The 21,249-nt window shown below is 48.4% G+C and overlaps 1 protein-coding gene across 6 annotated transcripts in view; it reads left to right on the top strand.

Moving 5' to 3' along the window:
• Nucleotides 1-21,249, top strand: part of Nipped-A (Transcription-associated protein Nipped-A) — a 413,461-nt gene that overhangs the window by 262,922 nt on the left and 129,290 nt on the right. For all 6 annotated transcript variants that reach the window (XM_065445525.1, XM_065445501.1, XM_065445517.1 and 3 more), the window contains 5 exons: nucleotides 6,191-6,484; nucleotides 8,765-9,028; nucleotides 13,049-13,309; nucleotides 19,898-20,041; nucleotides 20,557-20,927. In XM_065445525.1, coding sequence (XP_065301597.1) covers nucleotides 6,191-6,484; nucleotides 8,765-9,028; nucleotides 13,049-13,309; nucleotides 19,898-20,041; nucleotides 20,557-20,927 — 1,334 coding nt within the window. The remainder of the gene's footprint in view (nucleotides 1-6,190; nucleotides 6,485-8,764; nucleotides 9,029-13,048; nucleotides 13,310-19,897; nucleotides 20,042-20,556; nucleotides 20,928-21,249) is intronic.

The following is a 21,249-nucleotide window of genomic DNA, read 5'->3' as shown; positions in this document are numbered from 1 at the left end:
TGTGCGTAAAAGCACTTTACGCTCCATAGTCCCCCCGTAAGAATGCTAACGACATCTAATGTTAAAAACTTTTTGGCATGAAAGACAAATTAGTATGGCGGCTACTACCGTAGTGAAAATGTGCATACATGTTTATGCTGCAAGAAACGTAATGTATCCCCTATACCAGTAGTAACTGGAAGAAAAGGTGGGAGACAATCATCAAGGGAAGGGTAATCACTGGAGTGACTCTTTTCAGTGAATTTTCCAAGAAAATCCTGTAGTGCAGGGCATTTCACAAGTTTGGGTGCATTCCATCGCTTGCCATTTTCAAGCGTGAAAGTATTGCGACCTACCCTACGGTAAATCTTAAATGGACCTGAGTATTTAGGACCGGACTTTCTCGAGTTACGTACTCGGACAAAATCTCCTGGATGAAATTGAGGGCATTTTGATGCACGACGACGGTCCACGTACGTCTTAACACTTTTGGCGTAAGAGCCGAATTCGCATGCAATTACCTCCTTAATAGTCTGGAAGCTATACTCGGTATCCTGATCCCAGACAAACGGTTGTCCTTGCTTCAACAGTTTCCTAAGTGGCTCTACCAATTCAGCGTACTGGGGGATCAGTTTAGCGTAGTATCGTGTGACACCAAGAAATTAATGCAGCGACTTCTTGTCAGTTGGCTGCAGTGCCTCAACAACTGACTGAACTTTGTTTTCCAGCGGCGAAATACCATTTGCAGCGCAGACTTGCTCACGGAGAACCCAAGGTTGAGAACGCAGTTTCGCCAAGACTGGTTGCATTGAAGCTCGAAGATGAACGTCGTGGATCAAGTCCTTTACAAGTCCCGATTGTCCTGAGTACAACTGAGAGAACTCCGAAGGAGCATTATGCGGAAGAGACAGAAACTGAACACTTGGGTCAGCTGGAACTCCTGACACTTGTTGGCATGTAGCGAAATCAAGCTGCGTACGAGCAGGGGACTGTCGATGCTTTCGGTTCCTCGAACGGCAAACTGAAGCGAAATGTCCTACTTTTCCGCACGCACGGCAGGAAACATGCTTGGCTAGACAGCCTGGATCAGATGCGATGTGGTGAGGTGAACCACATTGGTAGCAATGGCCCACAATGTCTCGACTGGCTTCGCGGAGTTCGGGCAGCGCGCCATGTTGGCCCGCCTCCCCAGGTCGCAACTTTCCGCCATGCCGCCGAGCCGAGGGAGAAGGGTGGCGGGAACCGCCATCTTGTGCGCCCGGGCGAGGAAGGCGATGGCTGTCGATGCCATCAGCTTGTCTGTTCAGCGCGTCGAAATGCGCTGAACAGACAAGCTGTTAAAGACTTCAAGTTCTTTGTGAACTGGTTGTACGGTTCGTCCGATTTCCTGGGCCTTCTTGAGCGTGAGGGACGCTCCTTCGTAGAGTAACCTTTCTGTAATTCTTGTTGATGGGACGCCTTGGAGGATTTGGTGTTGAAGGGACTCGTCGTGCCAAGCGCCGAACGCACAAGCAGGCGCTAGCCTTTGTAGCGCGGTGACGAAGTCCTGAAAGGTTTCTCCAGGTAGTTGCTTCCTGTCCCAGAAGATAATGCTGTGCACCAGGGGATTGGTGCATTCTTTGTAGTGCTGGTCGAAGATGCGGAGAATGTCTTCGAACGTAGTACGCGTCTGGTCCGTTTGTGACGCGAGGTCGTAGTAGAGACGCTGCCCCTCGAAGCCTAAGTTTCTCAGTAAAATGGCCTTCTTCCTCTCGTCTTGTAGTGCCTCGCCTCCGGTTGCCTCGAGAAACGTGCAAAAGTACCGTTTCCACGGGAGCCATGGTACCGCAGAAGTACCGGGAAGCGGCAGGAAAGGCGGCATGGGGGGTACGAACGCCATGCGGTGCACCGAAAACAAAGGCGGAGGAATCGCGGTTGACGGAGGAGATGCAGTTGCGGCGTCTTGCATGCCGGAAGCAGGAGGAGGAGCAGAAGTACGGCAAGGGCACGTAGGAAGCAGAGTAATGGTTTACCTCGTTGGCAGTTTGTTGTAGCTTCAACGGGGTGGCCAGACGAAAGGTTTACGGCATGAGGCCTAAATGGCCGGGGCGCGCAGCGCCGTAAGAAAGAGCCGGACTGCTTCAGTTGGGGACCAGACAAAGAAAGAATGTTTATTTCTGCGGAGGCAACTTACAGCGTTTGGCCCTGAGTGGCGCCCTGACGTAAACGACCCAAAACAGAAACCAGAAGTTAACACAGGATACCACACAAGCCACGTGCGTAAAATAACGAGGAAACTGGTTTGCCGACGGCCAGTCTAGAGCAGCGCCGTGCCTTGGTAGGTGCTGTTTCCCCAAAGCACCTGGCACCTCCCACGGTCGTTCGGCGTGCGACACCGCCTGACGTTTGCAAGCCATGTGCGTGTAAGAACGAGGAAACCGGCTTGACGATGGCCAGTATGGAGCAGACGCAGCCAATGGAACCTTAATGGCAGAGACAATGCAGACAATGCTAAAAAGAGAACGGGGGTGTGAGGGAGGCACAGCGCCTGTGCACGGCGCATGCAGCCATTACGGCCATTACTGCCAAGCGCTGCTGAGCTCTCTCTTCACTGTCTCCATCCTTCCCTCATTTCTTTTTCTCCTTCGCAGCAGTACGCATGAGCCGAAAAGCCAGATCAGCATGTTGGTCACCTATTGTTGCGATCGCGGGCGGCGTCTTAAGCCGATTTCTGTATATGAAATTATCGATATATCAAACTATTTCGTGATCGCTTTCGAGTTCGATATATCCGGGTTCAACTGTATCTAAGGGGGGAGGCGACCCTGGAGATGGAACTTTTTTATATTTTAATATATCCGGATGAGACTTTCAGGGTATATTCACACCACCAAACTATGAGGAACAGCAAAGTTTCATGAAAATATGTTTTATTCGTTCCAGAGTTATTGAGGTCTAACAAGGTGGTTCATGTGTATGCCTGGAGAAATGCCAGGACAATGTTGGAAGCTGAAATTCACTGTGATGATCCCTTGATAGATATTCTAGGGGGCTACAAAGCAATTTTCTTTAATTTCCTCTCCAAAAATTTTATATATATACTTTGAATTTGATGTAGCCAGTAATGACCACATTCATCAAAAATAATTGGTTATTATAAATTAACTGCACCAGCTTTCAAAAAAAGAAGCCTGTTACCCCCTGGCAAAGTCATTCAGGAACATAATGAAAAAAAAAAAAACAGCACACAAGTCTAAAGAGCAGTTCTTGAGATATCGCCTTCCCCAGCACCACTACTAGTGGAAAAATCAATTCTGAGAAAACAGGCCTTAAAGTTGAACACATCTGTTTTTTATTACAAACCTCCTGCGGAGCTTCTAATTAGCTCTTGCGGCTCTAGGCACACTCAATGTGTCAGATTTTCGACTGGCGACAGCCGAAAGCACAGTTCCGCCGCGGAAAAGCGTCTACGCAGTCAGCACTCACTGCGGAAGATCGGAAGTTCGATGCTCGTACAAGTCGCATATCGCGCTTCCACGCACAGAACATCTGCACTGTCTTAGGCTTCATTGCCGGCATCGTGTGCAGCAAAGAATTCGTGAAAAAAAAAAAAAAGAAGCAGAGAAAATAATCTAATAGATAGCGCAAGGCGATGAGCAGCTCACAAGCAGGCGTCTGCTGAGGTGGACGGAGCAAGGCGCAACAACGACGCGAGCGTGGCGGGCGCGGCATCGAAGGGAGCAGCCGCCACCGCCGCCTGCGCATCAGCGAATGGCCGGTACGTATTAGTCTGCGGTGATTTGAAAGCGCTGCTTCGGCCAATCAGCGCTCTGCATCGCATCGTGCAGAAATGCCAGTAGCACCTCGACTGTACCGACGATGCCATTTTGTGAGGCGGCAAAACGGAGACAAAGAATTCACGGTCAAAACGACACCAAGATGGCGCGAGCACGCCGCATGGGCCAGGAATGGCGCGCGCATGAAGTTTGACTTCATTCCGGCATTTGCACGTGTTTTGTGGGCTGTGGTGGCTTCAAAAGTTGCGTTCTTTTTTTTTTTTGACTTTGCGGTGGAATTAGGTGCTCATAATTACAGAACAGGTAGTTTATGAGTCATACAACCCAAAAATATGGTTTTTAAATAACCGACTTTTTCGTTATTTTTCGGTTTTCGAGGGCCACAAAGAGAAACACGAGATCAGCTTACAGAACACTTTACAGCAGGTGGGTAAGGCCAGTCTGCATGACAGATGAAAAGACTGCACGTCGCGTGACTCGATCACCATTCCACACGTAGCCAGCGCCGACGGTGAAGGGGAGGCACTCTCCGCACCATTTCATTGTTAGGTTTGACGTAAATACCCATGTGTCAAGGATATTTAAGTCTTCATGGCAAGCTTGCACGACACTCGCTCCCCTACCACTCTCTCTCATCACTCATCCGCTGTCTGCGGAGATGCACGCAACCAGCGACGCCACTTTCGTGCCTGCCATGTAAATCTAAAGCTAGTCTTGTCACTGGTTAGCTATGAAAATTAACCGAGGTGATTCTTCAAATGGCATCGGAAAAGAGAGGCCGCCACACTGTGTGGCAGAGATGGCGGCCATGAGCAGCCTTTTAATACTCGAATATCAAACAATTCGAATATTGAGCACTTGAATAATTCAAATGGTGATTCAGAATATCTACTGTTGGATTTTTTCAAATAACCGATATATTTGACATAGAGACCCGCGCAGTGCCAGATGTATGCACCGTGGAGCCCCTCATGCTCAATTCTTCCAAGTGAGCGTTTCACTTATTTCCAGCATGAAAGGAGCACAGAGTGCACCATAGACAGGCCATTCTCGCTGGTGCAGTAGCAGACTTTGAGTCACTGTGCTTCCAGATGTCAGTCCGCCACGGGGTTTGCGCGCACAGCGCCTGAACGCCGCACTTTGCAGGACGGCATCACGTTGGCCAGGACCTCACCTGCCAGCACTAAGTTAGTCCAAGTCAACCGAACCCGTCAAAATGATAACACGACACGTAACACAACACAGACAGAGGGGACGGCACAAAAGCAGCACATTTTTCATAAAGTGCAAAGACTGGGCCAATTAGCCGCCGATGGGTTTACAATCGTGTTGGATACGCGGCTACGAACTTCATGTCGCTGTAACTGCCCGAGCCACCCAAACGACTATATTAGCGGCAAGCATTCCGCAGCGGCCTGCAGCAAATTTTTGTCACGGTCACACTGCCTTGGCCATTGGGCCTGAGTTGTGCCGAATTGATGCTGACCTGTTCACTGCAGCTGTGCAACAATCAGAAAGCCGACAAACCACCTCGCAGACAAAAGCAAGGGATGGCATATGAACGAGAGAAGGGGGGAGGGATAGCGAGCGTTGTGCTAACTTTCCGTGACCCTCCAGATTTCAGGTTGTCTGACAGGTGGCAAATCAAGTCGAACCTGACAGCACGGACAGTGCCTGCTCTTTACTATCTGTGCCAGCTAGGTGCGGAGCGGTGATTGAGTCACATGATGTGTGGTCATTTCATCTGTTGCACAGATTGGCCTTACGAGATCCTAACTGCCATAAAGTTGGTTTAGCCGTTCTGTATTTTACAAATTGAGGAGAAAAACTTTCTCTGCAATAAATAAAACATTGCCCCAAAACACAGATCCACTATTAAACTAAGAACCTCATTGATATTCAGTACTACAGAATGTCACGAGTTCTAGTTTCAGAGTAAAAAAAAGCACTCTATTCTATTCAACGGAAATTCTGTTGATAAAAGAATGAATATTTTCCATGCGTTCATATGCTAGAACCATACTGTATGTCTCAATTTCTGTGCACCTAAGTTACTGATAGCTTGCTACAATCTTGGTATGCAATGCTTGAAGACTTAGAAGTATGTGCAGCACCATATTTCCTTGCCCAAAACTGGTAAGCATTAAATGTTATGAAGACATTTGTGATATTCGATATTCAATTTGATATTATGTTTTCTTTTTCTTCTTTATTGGATTTGATATTCAATTCGAAGTCCACTATACGGTATTTGCACACCCCTAAATTTGTTGATTACATTTGTTTCTCATTGACTTGTCCCTGATGGAAACTTAATTTAGTTCAACCATCCTCGTGACCGGCCTTGTGAGGCAGACAAGCACTTAGGCTTTGCTTTTGATGGTGTAGACTCCATGTCCTTAGGCAAAATGTAACCATGCGCCTTTGACGTGCAGGTTCTCCGTGCCATCACCAAAATGGTGGAGGACTGGGTGAAGAGCAAATCCCCGTTCGCAGTGAACCAGTCACCGACATTGCGCGAGAAGTCAATCCTGCTCGTGAAGATGATGCAGTTCATGGAGAAGCGCTTCCCCGACGAGCTCGAGCTGAATGGCCAGTTTCTGGAGCTCGTCAATCACGTGTACCGAGACGAGACCCTCAAGGGCACGGAGCTCACTGCCAAGCTGGAGCCAGCTTTCATGGCTGGCCTACGATGTGTCCAGCCGGCAATCCGAGCAAAGTTTTTTGAGGTGCGTCGGGACAGCGTATACGTACAAGAAATTTCACCAACAGAGCAGGGCCCTCCAAATTGTGCATTCTCTGATTAATTCCGTGTTCACAGGTGACGCATGGTGTCATCCTGCCTGGGCATTTAGATCTGGCGTTGCAAGCAGCAATCCAAGGCACAGAGAGATCTGAGAAATCTGACAGCTTTATGAGTACTTCAGCCTGACCGAATTCGTTTTATGGGGCATCTACTGTGTATTTGTGTCGAGCATGTTAGCAAATTAATTTGTTAAGCCATACTTGTCGGATTTGGATTGACTGTACACAGCTTTATGTAATTGACTTCATGTAATTTATCAATATGTAATTGACTTTATGTAAAGTCAGTCATGGGCTTACTAGATTTTTTTATTATTTGTGGTGCTCTAGATGGCACACCAGGGCCACTATTCTCAAGCACACACCTTCACAACATTTTGCACAACTGGGCCCTAGGCACGCTAGTATATACGGCTGACAGAATTCCTGGCTCTCCGCAAAGGTAGCAAGCTGGGTACAGTGCCAGCAATATTGGTGGCTGTGCACGCTAACGCACCTAGTGCCAAGTCACAGGAAATATTGCAAAAGTGATTGTATCCCCATAAGGTGATCACTCGTGAATAACTCCTCTGGTGTTTATGGCCAAAGGTTAAGGGGGGAGGCTACCCTGGAATCCAAACTTTCTTATTTTTTCAAGATATCCAGATGAAACTTTCAGGGTACGTTCACACCACCGAACTATGAGGAACTGCAAAGTTTCATGAAAATTTGTTTATTAGTTCCAGAGTTATTGAGGTCCAACTAGGTGATTCATGTATATGCCTGAAGAAGAGCCTGGAGAAATGCCAGGACATCGTAGGAAGCTGAAATTCGCTGTGATGATCCCTTGATAGATATCCCAGGGGGCTAAAGAGCCCTTTTCTTTAATTTCCCCTCCAAAAAATTTTATGGCAACTTTGAATTTGATGTAGCCAGTAATGACCACATTCATCAAAAAATTAATTGCTTATTGTAAGTTAACTGCACCAGCTTTGAAAAAAAGAAGCCTGTTGCCCCCTGGCAAAGTCATTCAGGAACAAAATAAATAAAAAAAAAGAAACGGCATACAAATCTGAAGAGCGGTTCTTGAGTATCGCCTTCCCCAGCACCACTACTAGCGAAAAAATCCATTCCAAGAAAACAGGCCTTAAAGTTGAACACATGTGTTTTTTTATTAGAAAGCTCCTGCGGAGCTTCTAATGAGCTCTTGCGGCTCCAGGCAAAATCAATGGGTCGGACTTTCGACTGGTGACATCCGATAGCACAGCTCCGCCGCGGAAAGCGTCTACGCAGTCAGCACTCGCTGTGGGAGATCGGAAGTTCGATGCTCGTACAAGATGCATATCGTGCTCAGCGCTCCCGTGCACCGAACATCTGCACTGTCTTGGGGTTTGCCAGCATTGCGTGCAGCAAAGAACGAGCAAAAAAAAAAAAAAAAAAAAATCTGAGCAAATAAAAAAAAAACGCAAGGCGATGAGCAGCGTGCAAGCTCATGTTGAGGCGGTGGAGCAAGGGGCAACAACGACACGAGCGTGGCATCAAAGGGAGCAGCCGCCGCCGCCCCCGCTGCAGCCAATGGCATGCACACTTTAGCCCGCGGGATTTGAGCAGCCGCAGCCGCCCGCGCAGCAGCCAATGGCAAGCGCGCTTTAGCCCGCGAGATTTGAACGCGCTGCTCCGGCCAATCAGCGCTCCGCATCACATCGCGGGAAAACCGCGCCGACTATGCCATTTTGCAAGGCGGCGAAATAGAGACAAAGAATCCGCGGTCAAAACGGCACCAAAATGGAGCGGTCAGGCCGCATGGGCCGGGAATGGCACGTGCGCAACGTTTGACTTCATTTCGGCATTTGCGCGTGTTTTTTGGGCCGCGGTGGCCTCAAAAGAAGCGTTATTTTTTTTACTTTGCGGTTGAATTAGGTGCTGATAATTACGGAACAGGTAGTTTAGGAGGCATGTAACCCAAAAATATGGTTTTTCAAAAATCGACTTTTTCGCAATTTTTTGGTTTTCAAGGGCTGCGTCCCCCCTTAATAGGTGAGTGGTTGGATATAGAGAGGAGCAGTTGTGAAACCATGTATTTCTTGTTGAACAACTCTGTTGCATTCCTAACATTAACAGACCGTGTTTTGTTGGTTGCTGAACCTCGCGGATTGCTATGCCCGAAACCTTCGCCCTGCCAGCTTGAATTCACGGCCCATTCATCCTTCCGGCGCGACTCGCAGGTGTTTGACAGCAGCCTGCGTCGGCGCTTGCACGAGCGGCTACTGTTCATCGTGTGCTCCCAGAACTGGGAGACAATCGGCCCCCACTTCTGGATCAAGCAGTGCATAGAGCTGGTGCTGGGCACGGCCGTCGTGAACACCCCCCTGCGCAGTGCTCAGCCAGCCAGTCTGCTGCCTGCGGCCACGACTGGGCTGCAGTCGCTGGAAGACATTGCCACCACCTGCCCAGCCACTGCTCTCAAGGAAGAGCCGACCGACACTGAGGTGGGGACTGGCGCTTGGAGTCAAACCTCGGTGTAATGAGGTGCTTCAGGTCCAGGGTTGCACTGAAAAACCGCGTGATCCTTTCCACTGTTTAACAGATAGATCTTGCTCTGCACTTTCATCTGAATGGAGTCCATGTACACCGCATGCATGTAATTGCCTTTGTCAGTAGCAAAAGAAAAGAAAGAAAGAAAGGAAAAAAGAGCACCACTTCTTAAAAAATTTCCGTCATCTCGTTTGTGACTGTATCAGAGTGGATTCAATCGTGTTACCGCAAGGACGACAGCAAGCTCTGGTGTGTGTTGTGGGGATGCGCGACTCTCACGCGTCCCCTGATGTGTTGTTTTCCCGCATGGCCTACGTGATGTCCGCGGCGTTTGATGTGGTTGAGGCGCAGTGCGAGAGATGGCGCGAGTGTTGCGCTGCTGGCGCCGCCGAGGTTACTTGGGCAGTGAAAAGGAAGGCTCTTGCGCCTTGGCGGCGGGTCGGTGAGTGCCCCAGACATCCCGCGCGTGCACCGATCCATGCTTCTGTGAGACCGTCTCGCGTGGCATCCTTCGAATGCCCCACCGTTCGCGTGACCGTACGCGCGAACGACCAGGCGTTGGGATCCAGCATGGGGCGAACATATTCGCTCGCTATCCGGTCGCGGTGAGTCGGACTTCCTAGATTTGTCGCGCGCCCATCGGCATGTTTTGTGGATAGCAACTCGGTTAGCAGGCATTGGTCTATGAAAGGTGCAATAAATGCCCTTGTGATTGTTTGCACTACTGTGTTGTCATTCCTTTGTCCCAAGAGTACGGATGAGAACCCCACAGTGAATACAGTGATAAAGTTATGGCTGAGATTGAGAATGATTGATCATAACCCTAAATAAATTTCTATTTTGGTAAGGTAAACTTTGCAGATTACATCTTATATCTTATTGCCAGAATCGGAGGCGTGCTTCTTATTTCAAGCGAAACCAAGTGAGTGTTGGGCTTAAGGAGGGACGCGGCAATTGAAGTGGTCAGAATTTTCAGAATTGTCAGAATTTTCGATTTTCTAATTTATTTATTTATTTATTTATTGCATTCCATGCACCCTATTTACCTCGTGGTGAACTATAATAACAAAATACGGGGTAGAAATCGAGAAAACAGCACTTTCGTAGAGTGCTATCGTCAAAAATTGCTAAGAAATCAGGCTTCGGAAGGCCCCATCGCACTGCGCATCGCCCCGCTATCCGTTAGTGCAGCGCCGGTATCTTAGTATCATCATAAAGAGGAGAGATCGAAGCTCAAGATAGGCCGAGCAACGCATTTCTCCTAGCGAAAAAAAGGCAAATGCGGCATTGCGATTGGGCGTAGCAGTCACGTGGGGCACAGGGCGCGCTCCTGTTGGCTGTTGTAGATTTGAATTGCTGACGAACCTGTTGCGCGTGCATTTGCGCAGCAGCAAGCTGCGCATTCCGATCAAAGTGATTGACGATCATGGCAGCTTACGCACGTTTTCTGCGATGAGCCCCAAAGGAATGAAGTTCCGAACGGCCCACGTGTATGGAAGACCACGCAAACTACTCATAGAAGTGGATGCCACCGAGCTTGTTGACAAGGCACGACCGGCGCATGTGGGTGACTGGGAAAGCGCGCCCGGGTGCGGTGTTGACGCAACCACGGAACACCTACGTGACCGTGAGCGATGATGAAGGCGCGTGCGACGGTGAAGGCGCGTCCGCGAGCGACGGTGAAGGCGTGTCCGCGAGCGACGGTGAAGGCGCGACCTTGAGCGATGTCATGAAGGCGCGATCGCGAACGATGTCGTGAAGGCGCGACCATGAGCGATGGTGAAGGCGCGACCACGTGTGGTCGTGACGGCAACGCGACTTTGGCAGAGCAGAAGTTTTCGCCTCAAATATTCAACTGTGGGTTTCAGCTCCAACTCTCGCTAATAAAGAGGTTGTGCAACGAGAGACATGAGCGTACGTTTTGAATGCACCGTCACCTGCCTCTGCATGACGGATGGATGCACGATGACCAAAAGGCAACTAAGGTGCACAAAACTGCTGCAAGAACGCGAGGCTTATAGCGCGTTAAAAAGACAAGGACGAAGGTGAGACGTGACACACACAGGCGCTAACCAAAAAACGCAAGAACCAAGAACGCAAAAAACTCGATTTTTCATCCCATGAGCCCTCTAAGGCTTTCACCTTAATAAGCTAATGTACATGTGGCCATTACTCAGCCAGCATATTCGTTTAACATCAGTGGCCCATAGTTAGAAGATATTGGTTTCGAAAGACAGAGAGAGCACGGGCTAGCCGCAATGCGGCCATGTTATGCGGCAAAGCATATGACTGCCACGAATGCTCGGGGCAAAAAGAGCCATGCGTTAAAATCGAGTGAATAACGCAATCAGACATTATGAGCTACCGTTATTCCTTGAAAATCATCCTCCAGCAGCATGCCGAAAATAGGCATTTTCAATGGGAAATAATGTTTGTTCAATGCATTCACTGCCCCTAACCCCCTAACCTCCCTATAGCAACCCATTTACTGTCCCCGCCAGTACCGTATTTACTCGCATAATGATCGCACTTTTTTTGTCAGAAAAATTGACGCAAATTCAGGGGTGCGATCATTACGCGGGTTAAATTTACCGCGAAAAAAAAAATTTTTTTTTTCGCCCCGCGTTTGCTGCGGGATGCGAGATTGCGGGTGCGGGACACCAAAACAAAAATGGCGGCCGGCGGAGCAAGCCGAGCGCGCCGAACGCGATTTTTTTTTCTTCTCGTGAGTACATTACGTGTATTGAAACAGTTTCTTCCGTATCAGTGATGAATAATATCGTTAATATCGGCAAGTTTGCGGCAGTAACGTAGCCATGTCCACTTTGAGGGGACAGAAACAGGTGTGCGCGCTTAGCTGCCAGTGACATAGAAATGCATGGGTGACGTGCTGCGGAAACTGCGACATCTGTCTTCACTACTATCCTAATACGGCACGTTTCCGCTAAGGGTGGGCGAATATCTTAGCTGTGTTACAAGCGTCGGCGTATGAATAGGGTGCACTTTTAAATTATCAGAGTAAACGTGGCTACTATCATTGCCGCGCGCGATTTGTTGCGTGCTCACGAGTACAAAAGCAGATGAAAAGAGTCGAAATGCGCCTTTATTGTTTTTGTTGAGATCAACCATTATAAAGCCAACCCATAATAAAGGCAAGTTTGGTTGTACCTCATTTTGTCATAGATGTGCGGAAAGTGACGAAAGTAATGAAATGAGGCATCTACTTAAGAATGTTTGGTGCGTGCAGGCCGCTTGGCTTGTCTTGAAGAGTCGTTCGCGTAGCATTCGACAGATGGTAAGCGCGATCATTATTAGCTAGACTTAGCACACGACATATCGCTGCGGCAAGTTTGGGGTGCGATCATTACGCGGGGAATAAAAAAAATCGAATTTTGACGACAAAATTTAGGGGTGCGATCATTACGCGAGTGCGATCATTATGCGAGTAAATACGGTAATTGGGGTCATTGTAAGTGCTGGGCGTGTGCACGCTGATTGGTCAAGTTTAATTATCTGGCAACGACCAATTTTAGGATCAAAATAACAAAAGTTTGGACCCATAAAAATGTATGAGTGCTGGTCAGGACCATCGGTTGCGATCGAACGAACTGAAAAACCATATAAACCGGAGTCAAATTAATGGAGTTCTACAGTATTTTTGGTTAAGATTGAGCCCTTGGAGCACATTTTCCTCTTCCATCCCGAGTATTGTGCCAAGGGATGCAGTAGTGCAGGCTGCAGTAGTTCTGTGCACCTGAAACACAGAACTAGAGCGTGTTTGCATTTCGCTGTCGTCAAAATGCGGCCACTGAGTGGTGGGTGTAAGCCACGTAATGGTGGGTGTAAAATCCCAGGTAATGAAGTCTTGCAAAACTGCATTCTTCTTGTTTTCATGCTCATGTAGCTGTGGTGTTCCGAGACCAGATTTTTTTCACAGATTGCCACATCACACGTCACGGTTGCTTCCCCTGCAGGAGGAGATTGACATCGAGCTTCCGTCGACGGCTGAGGAGCGTTCTCTGTTGGAAGGGAGCGTTGCCGGCCGTGCACGGCAAAACCTGCAGCAGCTGGTGCAGCGACAGGGCCGCTTCCTGGAAGGCTTACGCGAGCTGCGCCTTGGGGCCTTCCTGAACGCCACTGTGCAGCTGTGCCACCTGGACACGTCGCTCGCCCATCACATGTGGCTGCAGCTGATGCCCCGCCTCTGGAAGGTGCTCAGCGACCGGCAGCAGAGCGTGAGTCCACCACTTCTCTATGACCCGGTTCGACTTGCTGTCTGCTGCTGGAAGGCTGCAGTGTTTAGGACAAGACTTGCAACAAATTAAACATGGCAGAAGAGACCAGGTTGGGATAGGGAAAGACAGTAGGGCTGTGCGAATATTCGAAACTTTCGAATACCGAAGCGAATAATGTCATATTCGATTCGACCTTCAATTCGAATAGGGCTATTCGAAAACATCGAATATTTTCGAAGTCTTTCGAAGTTTAATAATACCGGTACGCGTACATTTTTTGCAAGTTTGTCTTTCTATATCTACCCTGGGTAGAGCATTTTCATGCCACTTTGCTGACGGAGCCACGACCGCTTGAAAGAAACAAGCGTGACCGAGCTTTGAACCTAGCATTCAAATTCACGAACGTAAACAATATTGATAACGATAGCGATGGCTCTTCGGAAGTTTTAAAAAAAGCGTTTACTATTGCATATTTTGGAACTAAATGTAACGTAACTGTAACGTCATCATAATATCCGTAGGTACTTATCTACCTAAAAGTACATATTATACCTTGTGATTGTAAGATATAATATAAATCGACTTAACACCGACAAATAAAAAAAAGTTAGTCTTAGCGGTAGCAAGTATTTGGTGAAGCAACCATGTGCTTTCTATAGCTTCTTTTTTTTAGGCTTGCGTTCTTTATTCTATGCTTGCGCGTGCCAACGTGGTCGCCGGATGTGTACGTCGCTTCGAGTTATCAAGTTCAGTCACGCGTTAGTTGTTCATTTTGCTCGATTGCGCGCGCAGCCGAAGTAGCCAAACCATGAACGAATCGGCGCAGCGGGTGTTCCGGAGTGCCATCTGGGAGTTCTTCGATCGCGGAGCCAGTGACGCGACGTGCCGCACGTGCAAGATGCGCCTTAAGACGCCCACGGGCACTACAACCACCCTCGTCAATCACCTAAAGCGTCAATCTGACCCATTCAAGCAGTTCGAGAAGCTCCGTGCTGCCGAAAGCTCAAAAAAGCTTGCAGGCCCGAAAAAGACGACGGGCACCAACAAGGCGGACGCAAGTGCTGCTAGCTGTAGCTACTTCAAGCCGACGTTGAAAGGCGACAGTCAGCGCACAAAAACGTTAACAACGAAGGTTGCACAGTTCCTGGCCACTGGCTTGCACTCTTATTCGATCGTTGAGGAGCCAGGCTTTTTGTCTTTGATGCACACAGCAGTGCCCGAGTACAAGGTCCCATCGAGGACTACGTTTTCTCGGAGTGTCGTGCCAGAGCTTTACGCCAAAGAAAAAGAAAGGATCAAAAGTGAGCTGCGCCATCACTTCACTGACGGGACCCCATGCTACTCGGTGACGACCGACGGGTGGACGTCTAGGCCCGGGGATAGTTACGTCTCATTTACATGCCATCTCGTTGATAAAGAGTTCCGGCTTCACAATTACCACCTGGCATGCCGGCACATGCCGGAAGGCCATACATCTGACAACCTGAAGCGCATCCTCCTTGACTTGGCAAAGGAGTGGGGACTGCCTCAAGATGTTCCAGTTTTCATTGTGACTGACAATGCCAGAAACTTCCTGGGCGCCGCATCGCGAACGGGATGGACAAGTATACAGTGCTTCGCGCATACGTTACAGCTGTGCATCCAGTGTGCAAAGAAGGACACTCAGAATTTTGAGCAGCTGTGTGTCAAGGCCCGAGCAATTGTAGGGCACTACAAGAGGAGTTCCCAAGCCAGAAGTCGCCTCAAAGAGGTTCAGGTTAGCATGGGCTTAGAGCCCCTTGAAGTAATTCAGGATGTTGCGACGAGATGGAATAGTGAATATGAAATGATGTCACGCCTTTTAAAGCTCCGTGTACCAATTTCCTTGAATCTGTCGGAACAGGACACATTGGAAAACTTGACTTCAAGTGAATGGCATCTGATGGCATCCATCACATCAGTGCTAAAATGTGTTGATGATGCAACAAGAGAGTCTTGCTCCGAAAAGCACCCAACTCTCTCGCAAGTGGTGCCACTAGTGCATTGCATGCAACTTCTGCTCACCCAGCAACAGCAGCGTTGTGGGGAGGAGTCTGCATTTGCAGGAAACCTCCTTCACAGCATGAAGTCCAGGTTTGTCGATATAAAATTGCAGGTGACATATGCCTTGAGCACAGCACTGGACCCCCGATTTAAAGCCGTTTGTTACGACACCACAAGTGAGAAACGGTGGCTAAAAAATCTACTCTGCTCAGCTGTGGAGAAAAGCCTGCCTCAGGGGAGAGACAGCGAAGAGTCCAGTGCACCTGCACAGGCTGTCTCTAGTGATGTGTGGGATGTTTTTGGAGCTTTGGCCTCTACCACCACTTCAAGCACTGGTTCCCAGCGACTTATGGAAGAGGTGGAGGAGTACCTCCATGCACCTGTTCGGCCCCGCTTGGAAAATCCTTTCGTGTGGTGGAAAAATTTCGGCGAAGACAAGTACCCGTCACTGTCCAAGCTAGCTCGGCTATACCTGTCAGTGCCAGCAACCCAAGTGTCAAGTGAGAGGTTGTTCTCGTCAACAGGAAATGTTGTCACCACTAGAAGAGAACACCTTCTCCCCGAGCATGTTGAGCAGTTAGTGTTTATACATAGCAACATGCACTAGGATGAAAGGCTGGGTGAGCAGTGCACAGTGGTCTGAATAAATTGAAAAATGAAAAGGTCTCATGCCTCATGTCTGTTTCTCATTGCCTCACATTTATAATGGTTCAGAAAATATAACTGATAAAACAGCCAGCAGAGATCATTGTCACTCCATCAATTTTTCTGTTGTGTACTAGGAGTCCCAAATATTCGCTTCGATTCGAAAATATTCGCTTCGCTTCGAAATTATTCGAATTCGATGACTATTCGCTTCGTATTCGCTTCGAAGTGAAAAAGCACTATTCGCACATGCCTAAAAGACAGCAATGTGGTAGCTCTGGAATGCAATTTTTTAAGCATGCAGTACTGAATGTGGCACTGCCTCTTCAATAATGGGGGGAGGGGGCAGTGAAATGAACTACTTGGAAAGAGAGCATTAAAGGGACGCTAAAGCCAAATATCAAGTCAAGCTAGAGTGATAGATTAGTGGTCGAGAACATCTAAGGTGTCAATATTAAAGTGAACTGAGCTTTAGTAATCGAGAAATTGAATTAAGTACAGGACGCGATTGGCAGCTCTACTACCAACGAGTACTAACCCAATGATGAAGGCACTCCTTATTATAATTCTGTCACTCTACTCAACCATTCATAATAAAAAGTGACTGTATTGAATTATAAGACAAAAGAAAATGAGTTGTATCTGATATTTAAAAAAAGTACCATATTTATTCGAATCTAGGCTGATAGTTTTTTCCAAATGATCATAAATAAGATCTAGGGTCGGCCTGTATTAGAGGATTTTTTTTAAAAATGCGCCTGTTTGTAACTCATGATAAATATGGTCCATAGCTAGCGCCATCTAGAAAAGTCGGTATCGCAGCTGCTACTAGCTGGGCCAGTATCCAACTGAAGTAGATGAGCGATGTCGTCGCTTTGACCTGTGTCGTGCCAGAGCTGGTTCTATGGTATTGGCGTGCGGCGTGGTGTTATCGCAATGGCACACTATAGTGCCGCTTTCAGCCAAAAAGTTGTGCTGGCCGCAGAGGCATGGTAAGCCAGGTGGGACTTCAGCATCGATGAGAAAAACGTCCATCATTGAAAGGCCCACCGGGAGTCGCTTTTGCATGTGTTGCAATGAGGAGATGACAGCGATAAGGAAGATAAGCGCACAATAATAGAGAGCAGTTGTTAACCGAGATCGTGCCGCGTTTCGACGCGTACGATACCGCACTGCCTGCACATGCATGGGCGCGCAAACGTGAGCGTGCATGCGTCTTCAAGCGTATGTGTGGTCTGGGCTATAGGGACGATGCTAACGGTGGTGACGACGTAGAGTGAGCTAGACATGTTCATATTAAATAAATGCTGTTATCATTTTGTGAACGCTGTCCTCACTTCTTTTGTTCGGCCTACATCCGAGATGAGTTTTCAAATTTTTTCTCGCTTCGAGCAATAGGGGGTCGGCATTAAATCTGGGCTGGCCTAGATTCGAGTAAATATGGTAATTGATTGATGTTACCCCTTCACAACGATGCAGCATGTCAAAAGGTTTCGTTTTGTCCAATCTACACTGCCTACGCTTTTGTGTTTCAGTAGCTTCGTTATTGTATCGTGCTGCCCTGCTTCTGCTGGCTCGTAGAACTCCCACAAACTGAAAGTAGCAGCGAATGCCACGTCCACACCACTTGACCTAGAGCAGCTGCAGCGGCAAATCCAATACTCTGTCTTGGATCGATCTCTCCATGGCTTGGCATTTGCGTGTTACGTAGAAAACCGTAGCGCCATTTGTCGGGCACTGTTTTACTCATTGAAAGTGATGCCGTACGCAATGTCACCACTCCTTGCTCGGGTATGGGATACAGTTAAACCTCGATATAGCGAAGTCAGTAAAATCGGCAATTTGCTTCATTATATCGAAATTTCGTTGTATTGAAATTCGACCTTTCCTGTAAATAAGTACAGTTGCCAATCGATTTTTCTTACACAGAAAAGGGCTGCAGAATTTTCCGAATTATCGGGCAATCAAAAAACAAACATTTGATTGAGAAAACAGTTCATTTTGACAAATTTGGGAGTCGGTGACGAATAATACCGTTTCATACCACGTACGTTACAATATCTTCTCGACCGTACGTATTAAGTGAAGCCAGCCATGCTTTCATGTGCACTCCGCCCCTGCAGCTGATAGCGTCGCACTCATTGGGTCGACGCTATGAGGAAAAGCGCTGGCAGCTTTGTTAACCCCTTGCTCCGACAGATCTCTAAAACTCAAAATTACCTAACCTCCAATACTAAACGTGGGGTAAACAGCTTACGTGGTGCACGCCGTCTCGGCACGCCCACTCTTTGCATACGCTGCAGATTACCTTTAAAGCAGGGTGGGCGGCTGTGTATGCACTCAGACGTGCTTGCAGCTATGCGCAGCTACAGCTGAGACGCGCACCAACTTATCCCCCCGCCCCCTTACAAATTACTGATCGTGTTACCGCAACTCGCTCCCGTGCCCCTCTTTCCCTTTGATCGTGCAGGAAGGTGGCACTCGTGAAGCCACTATCTTTCTTGTCTCACCCTCACACACTTTCACTCACCTCTAAAGCACATAGTGCGCGGGATGCCATCGGATCTTATCGTACTTGAACTTTATACGGAACATGATGTGGCTCCACTTCGGCAGATGCTCTTGTCACGCCCTGCGTGATTCGTGAGGTGTCTACAACCACTTGTAATTCAATCAGTTGACCATCTGCGTCCGTGGAAGTTTCCATTTATTGTCTCAGCATACCTTAGTGGCCACAGTGAAATTTCCTTATATTGAGGTTCTAAATACATGGTGTCCTATGAACAAGAGGTTATGAAAAGTTGAATACTTCATTATATCGAGACTTTCATTATATTTAAGTTCGTTATGTCATGGTTTAACTGTATTTGAATTGCACTAAAGGCATGCGGACTCTTCATACGCAAGTTTCTCGTAAACTAAGTCCTTTCTTGTCTCGAAAAAAGCACTGTGATATTTCTGGAATGGTAGTTCAACAGTCCACGCTGACTTAGTATTTGCCTTTAGTGTCCCTTTAACTATAGTCACTGACTAGTCAAGAATGCAGTACAGACTCCTCTCAAAGAAGTGTGATGAATGTGCCCTTCATCCCTCCACGGTCGCTTACGTGCAGTGCTGGTGTGAAAAAGAGGGGCCAATTCAGCAACAATGAGCATGCCCAAGTGCAGGGATGAAGGAGACAGCTCATGGCAGTAGTGGCGAGGGGAATTAGGAGACGGATCTCACTGACCACGTGTACAAAACACTTTCTCACCAACACCTACTCCTTCTTTTTGTGTGAGTTGCTGGAGATATACAGTTGACCCTTCACAGATCTGGGTATCACTTGCATCTTGCGAATGAAATGCTCCACTCAAGCTGGATGGAGAAGTGTTGTAGCATGGAAGGCGCCCGAACAAAGTGAAGGCAGGGATACAAAGGACATGGAAGGAGATGGCAAAGAGTTGCTTCCATGCGCACTTGTGTCCCCCAAGAAACACTTGCCATTGCATTCCTGCCTTTTTCCTAACTGTGGAGCATTAATATAAGATATGTAAGGAAAATTTGTGCAGTTTCTGGTCCACACGTGCTATGAAATCAAGAATTCGACGGAAACCCGTCAGGTGGGAATATACATGACGACAGTTTAAAGCGGACGCTGACCTCAAAAGCTTATAAAAGAGAAAGACGTTTCGACTCCCGCACGGGAGCCGAAACGTCTTTCCCTTTTATAAACTTTTGTGATCGGTGTCTGCTTTTAACACACGTTCTGTGCCTCCCTCGTTTTCACCACCTGCAGTTGGCATCTGGCATGACAGTAAGGGAGGGTTATCTGTGTTTTGTTACAGGTAACCCTCCCACAGGTAACCCAACCTGTTGTTGACAGGTTGGGTTACGTATGTCATCTTCTGCGTGAACGCTTGTGCTTGCACCCACATGCAGGTGCTGGCCGGAGAGCTGGTGCCATTCCTCTGCAGCGGAAGCCACGTGGTGCAGAAGGACTGCCACCCGAATGCCATTGGCGCCTTCGTCGAGGCTCTGGCTCAGTGCAGTCCGCCAGTGGCCATCAAGCCAGCACTCATCAAGGTGGGTGGCCCCACAGGAAAGCACCCGGCAGCTGCCAGGACTTTTTGCATCGCCCGGCGCATTTATAGCGGGGAACTAAAGCACCATTTAGAAAATCGGTACTGTGCAGGCCATCGGGTTGAAGAAAATTAAAGAGAGCAATGTATTGGGCTAGTTGGTGGCCTTTCATAGTTAATTCTTGCGCCGTCTACTTAATGACGAGGACTTAAACGAGGACGACAACAACGGATGGTTCAATTCACGAAAGTGAAAATTGTCATCTACCCGACTGTAGCACGAAACTACGAAGGAAACCCATATGGTTTTTTCAGAAAGAAAGCTTCACAATTGAAGAGAAATTTATCCTGCTCTGGGGCCCAAACCTTTGGACGATCATTGCCTTTGGCAAAGCCATTGGTCTCGGTGTTTCGTCGCCGGGCCAGAACGAATGTAAAATCACGAACGTAAACTGACTAATAGAAAATCTTGCTGTGTGTCAGCGACGCACATCTTGCAACATTTGCCATGCCACGCAGTACTTGGGCCGCTCGCACAACCTGTGGCACCGTGCCTGCCTGCTGCTGGAGCAGGCAGCTCTGACGGGGCGAGGTGGTAGCGGTGCTTCGTGCAGCAGCGGGGTGCGAGGTGCCACCGAAGAGGCCGGGTCTGCTGCGGAGGACGCTCTGGCCGAGCTGTACTCCTTGCTGCGGGAGGAGGACCTCCTGGGGGGCCTGTGGCAGCGCCGGGCGCGCCACCCCGAGACCCCCCTGGCCCTGGCGCTGGAGCAGCAGGGCTGCTTTGAGCAGGCACAGGCGGCCCTGGAGGCGGCCATGGCCCGCGCGCCCCGGCACGAAGCAGCGGGCATGCTTCAGAGCGAGTGCCGCCTCTGGGAAGAGCACTGGCTCAGGTGGGTCGTCGTCGGCTGTGACATTACTTGGACCTCGGTCTCGTGCCCCGTGATAGTGGATGCAGATTGGATGGAAACCACTACCGAAAGCAGTACTTACACAAAATTATTTGTCTCGTTTTTAAGATTTGCTGTGTAGCCATTGATGCAGTAATCACTCTACGAAGCCTTAATGTCTTAAGAGTGCAACTCATAATTACATTGCTCTGTAATGCAACAAATTCAAAATGTGCAACAAGTGCAAAAAAGCTTTGGACATGAAGCGGGGGGCAGCTTGATAAACTAGTAGTAAATTGTAGGGGTGCGGAAATACCGGATAGTA

Source organism: Dermacentor albipictus, chromosome 1 (genome assembly GCF_038994185.2).
Source record: "Dermacentor albipictus isolate Rhodes 1998 colony chromosome 1, USDA_Dalb.pri_finalv2, whole genome shotgun sequence".
NCBI classification, from domain to species: Eukaryota; Metazoa; Arthropoda; class Arachnida; order Ixodida; family Ixodidae; genus Dermacentor; species Dermacentor albipictus.
This window is presented reverse-complemented; position numbering and strand designations above follow the sequence as displayed.